Source organism: Eutrema salsugineum, unplaced genomic scaffold (genome assembly GCF_000478725.1).
Source record: "Eutrema salsugineum unplaced genomic scaffold, Eutsalg1_0 scaffold_6, whole genome shotgun sequence".
Taxonomy (NCBI): domain Eukaryota; kingdom Viridiplantae; phylum Streptophyta; class Magnoliopsida; order Brassicales; family Brassicaceae; genus Eutrema; species Eutrema salsugineum.
The window spans coordinates 11,227,478-11,231,731 of NW_006256547.1; the positions used below are offsets into that span (position 1 = coordinate 11,227,478).

The 4,254-nt window shown below is 34.3% G+C and overlaps 1 protein-coding gene across 1 annotated transcript; it reads left to right on the forward strand.

Moving 5' to 3' along the window:
• Window positions 1-990: 990 nt before the first annotated feature.
• Window positions 991-4,053, forward strand: LOC18012652. Its single transcript, XM_006395939.2, has 10 exons — window positions 991-1,238; window positions 1,334-1,367; window positions 1,497-1,556; window positions 1,951-2,187; window positions 2,287-2,564; window positions 2,644-2,743; window positions 2,829-2,882; window positions 2,967-3,053; window positions 3,346-3,474; window positions 3,560-4,053. The coding sequence occupies exons 1-10, from the start codon at window positions 1,153-1,155 to the stop codon at window positions 3,878-3,880; spliced, it is 1,386 nt and encodes a 461-aa protein (XP_006396001.2). The 5' UTR covers window positions 991-1,152; the 3' UTR covers window positions 3,881-4,053.
• The last annotated feature ends 201 nt before the right edge of the window (window positions 4,054-4,254 follow it).

The window sequence follows — 4,254 nt, forward strand, 5'->3', positions numbered from 1 at the left end:
ATCCATGATGAATTAAACAAATCTAGATTGCTCTGATACCATAATGTAAGAATTCTATTATGATTTCAATTACGAAATCTACTTCCAAGATCATCTAGATTTGAATTTAATCCAACTAATTACACTTTTATAGAAGAAGAAGAAATACTAACCTTGATCCATGCTTAGATTGGTCATGAAATCAATTGATTACTTCTTCCTTAATATTTGTCTTTTAGGATCTCTTTTGATGGAGAATAGATCAAACATTTCTATCTTTCTTTTCTTTTATGGGTGTTTAAAAAGCTTTTCTTTTATAGTGATTCTCTCTCTCATAACCTTTAGGATGGAGCTAATTCATCTATTTATAAGAGAGTAAGAGTACAAACTTTTTCTCTAAGTTTTCTTTTAGCTTAGAGCCAAAGTTTCTCTTTAGCTTAAGGTCCAAGTTTTTCTTTAGCTTGCTCACCAAGCTTTACTTATTACACACCTCATTTCTTATATATATATATATATATATATATATATATGATCTTTAATGAAATACTTTGTCAATATTGGAAGGTAAGGATGATGGTTAATACACCCGAATCCTAATGTCTGTAATCGAATCCATCACGGTGTTATCTTTTATGTTAGAATTCTAAATTTTAATATGAACTTAATCCTTATAATTAAAAAAAAATTTACATGTTACCTAAGAACAGAAATATTCTTACAAACAAGACATGAGAAACAACGGGCATTATATTTGCTCTTTGTATGTTTTTAATGGGAGAAGTGGCACTGACTTTGTTTTTTTTTTATGTTTATACTATTAATGGGAGGAGTGGGTCATCCTCTTTTCTACTTGTGGACAAAAAGAAAAAAAAAATTCTGGGGAAAGATTTGGATGTGTGAGTTTTAATTCGGTATGCCACATAATTTCACTTGATGTATTATTATAATTTTCTTGTTTGATCAGCGTTGGTTAGATTTCGTATGTGGTTCAGTTAGATTATTTTGCCCGAGTGGTGGCTTTGTTCAGATACCAAACCCAATCACTACACTTTTCACCTTCCCCCGTCTCTTAATTCCTTCTTTTATTAGCTTCTTCTCTGCCACACCTTGACCAGTCACCATCTTCCATTCTAGCAGCTTTCTGGGTTTTGAAAGAAAATCTTAACTACAAGAATGCCATCAAGGAATTATCGGTTCTCTTCCTATTCATCTTCTTCTTTTTCTTCTTCGTCATCTTCTTCCCAGCTAACTACTCCAAGGTAGTTACTTTAATGAGGTTAATCTAGTCTAATTTGATTCTTATTGAAATTTCAATATTGTTAATTAATCATGGGGATTTTTATTCATTTTGCAGAGCATTTCAAAATGGGCCCTCAGTAGCCATTTCTGTAAGTTCTTGTTACTAATACTCATCTACTCGTTTTTTTATAAAATAATACTCATCTACTTGAAATCTTGATGAATTGATTAATTTATCATTTTGTTTCTGAAATCGTGGTTTTACTTTGTATCCAAAGAAATCTCCACCCTGGGATGTCGAAAAAGCCAAGTCCAGCTTTGGTTGCACAATGCCTAAGGTCAACTTCACATTTCATGCTTTTTATATACTATTTTGAACGGGTTTTGTTTGCTTGGCGATAGATTTTATTAATTTCACACTGCCTTTGATTTCTCGTAGCTTAAAATTCTGGACGGATTGTCTGACTTCTAATCTCATTCTATCACAAGCTCTGTTCAAGTTATTTATTAAACGTATATTTAATATGACATATATATACAAGGCCGTGATTTATGTATATAGTTAAAGTTTCCTTCTAAGAAATTTTTCTATTTGAATCAGGACCTTGTACACCCTTGCTCTGATTCCAGAACTATATTTTCTGAAAATTATTATGTTTAAATTTTAGGCAGACAAAATAAATAAAATACATACATGCGAGCTCATCTGTTTATGGGCTCTGGATTTTGCAGTCTAACGAAGAACTGAGGGAGGAGATCACGGAGCTTGAGACAGAGATCTTACAGTTAGAGCGGTATCTTCTCTCGCTCTATAGAACATCTTTTGGAGATCATTTTCCTTCATTATTATTACCAGATGATTCTTCCCTTCCTCCATGGAAGCCTTACACGACCAAAGTTCACAATGACCAAGTGTCTTCTGTGTCTGATACATCTCTCTCGCCGAGTTTCAAACCATTTTTGGAAACGGTGAATGGTCTTAGTTTGAAGATGCATACATAGATGTAGTTGCAGTTTTTTTTTTTTTTTTGTCCACTAATATAAATTTGTGATTGCAATACGTTTCAGGACAAGATAAAAAGATCCGAGTCTGGTAACCCGAGTTTGGCAGATCTTCTTGGTCTTAACAATCTTGGTCCTAATAAACTCTCTGAAGAGCTTCTGAGACTTATTAGTGTGATACACTTCAAACTCTCAGACAAGGGGCATAGCAGATTGGTCAATAACACAAATAATGAAAATATCAATGATGAGAAGTGTGGACAGGAACTTGGAGTCATTATCCATAAGCTTTGCCTCGATGAGGACAATTTGAAGTCCGTTGATAGTTTGCTTCAGAATTTTAGGTAAGGTTACGCTGTAAAAAATACTTGCACTACATAGATATTAAAGTTGCTTACTCCGTTTAGAGCTGACTAAATGCAGATCGCTGGTTCAAAAGCTTGAAAATGTTGATCCGGCAAGGATGGCTCGGGAAGAAAAGGTTGCATTCTGGATCAATATCCATAATGCTCTGGTGATGCATGTACGAAAAATAGCAAATCCGAGTCGTGGAATATATTTTCTGCCCCTTTTGTTATCTTTATGATCTAAATGTTGCTGTGTTACAGGCGTATATTGTAAATGGAATGGGTGAAGATGCAACAAGCACGATGATCTTGAAGGTTTGAAATATGGATCATTAGAGGTTTAATGTTAGATCATTTATCATCTAAGATCTTAAGCAATTATATGTTTAACCTGTATAGGCAGCATTTAACATTGGTGGGAAGTGGGTGAATGCATACGATGTCCAAAGTTCGATACTGGGGCTTCGTGAATGCCGTTCACCATCAGTAAGTTGATTATGATTTCAATTATTTGTTTACGTTTGCATTAGATTTCCTCAAATAAAACCATGGTGCTTAGTATTTAACCAAAACCCCACTGCGAGTTGCAAATGAATTTCTCTTTGCAAAACTATTTAAGAGAAAATTTGAGAAAGTCTTTGTGAAACTTATAAAAAACAATTTCGTTAAAAAAAAAACTTATAAAAAACAACCAGGGCATTTCTTTACATACAATCATGTTGCAATCTCCTCATTTCAAGAATACAATTTTAACACGTTTTCTATTTGGTCATGATAGCGTTTATGGATGCTGTTTTCACCTGCTAGGAGTTCAAAGACAAGTAGCAGTGGCCACACATATGCGTTGGAGTATGCCGAACCACTTCTTCACTTTGCCCTTTCTACCGGGGCATTAACCGATCCAATGGTATTACACCGACTAAATTCTTTCCTATTTTGATCTACTCACCAACCGAGATAGCTATTCCCTAACAATCTATTGGATTCACCAGGTCCGAATTTATACAGCGGAAGGAATCTTTCAAGAACTAAGGCAAGCAAGAGACGGTTTCATCCAGACAAGAGTTGAATTTGATAAGAGGGAGACAAGGATTCTCTTGCCAAAGATCATTGACAACTACGCAAAGGATACTTCTCTCAACATGGCAGAACTCTTTAATATCATATCGGAGTGCCTAAGAGAGACAAAAAGAACGAAAATGAGAAGAGTTGTGAAGAAAAGGCAAGATAGATGCATTAACTGGATTAAGCATGACTTCAACTTCCGTTATTATATCCATTGGGAAATTATGAGAGAGAGTTTTATAATTTAACCACAATCTTTTGTACTTAGTCGTTCAATGGTTAGTTTGTGTCTGTAATTTATTTCTTTTCTTTTTTTTTTTAGTTATGTTTTTTTGTGCCAATATATTACCATGCCGGATTTCGCCACCTGTGATGACTGGCCTAAATATTTTCTAATAACTGTCTTAATTTCATTATAAAAAGAAAGCGTGTCGTTCGTTGTAAAAAGAGAGTCCCATCCTAAATAAAGAAATCAACTTATAACGTCCAAACTCCGATTTCTTTATTAAATTATTCAGGACCGAGCTCAAATATCCCTTTGTAGCTAGCTCGTCATCTAGCTAAACAAATCATCCTAACGATTGCCAAACTCTAAAGCTTTATACAATACGAAATTCTCCGA

Bases quoted from the DNA above. Each gene is read 5' to 3' on its own strand.
- LOC18012652 (XM_006395939.2), top strand. From the start codon at position 1,153: ATGCCATCAAGGAATTATCGGTTCTCTTCCTATTCATCTTCTTCTTTT. The intron at 2,744-2,828 runs GTACGAAAAATA...GCTGTGTTACAG, and splicing joins ATAATGCTCTGGTGATGCAT to GCGTATATTGTAAATGGAAT. The intron at 3,054-3,345 runs GTAAGTTGATTA...TGGTCATGATAG, and splicing joins GTGAATGCCGTTCACCATCA to CGTTTATGGATGCTGTTTTC.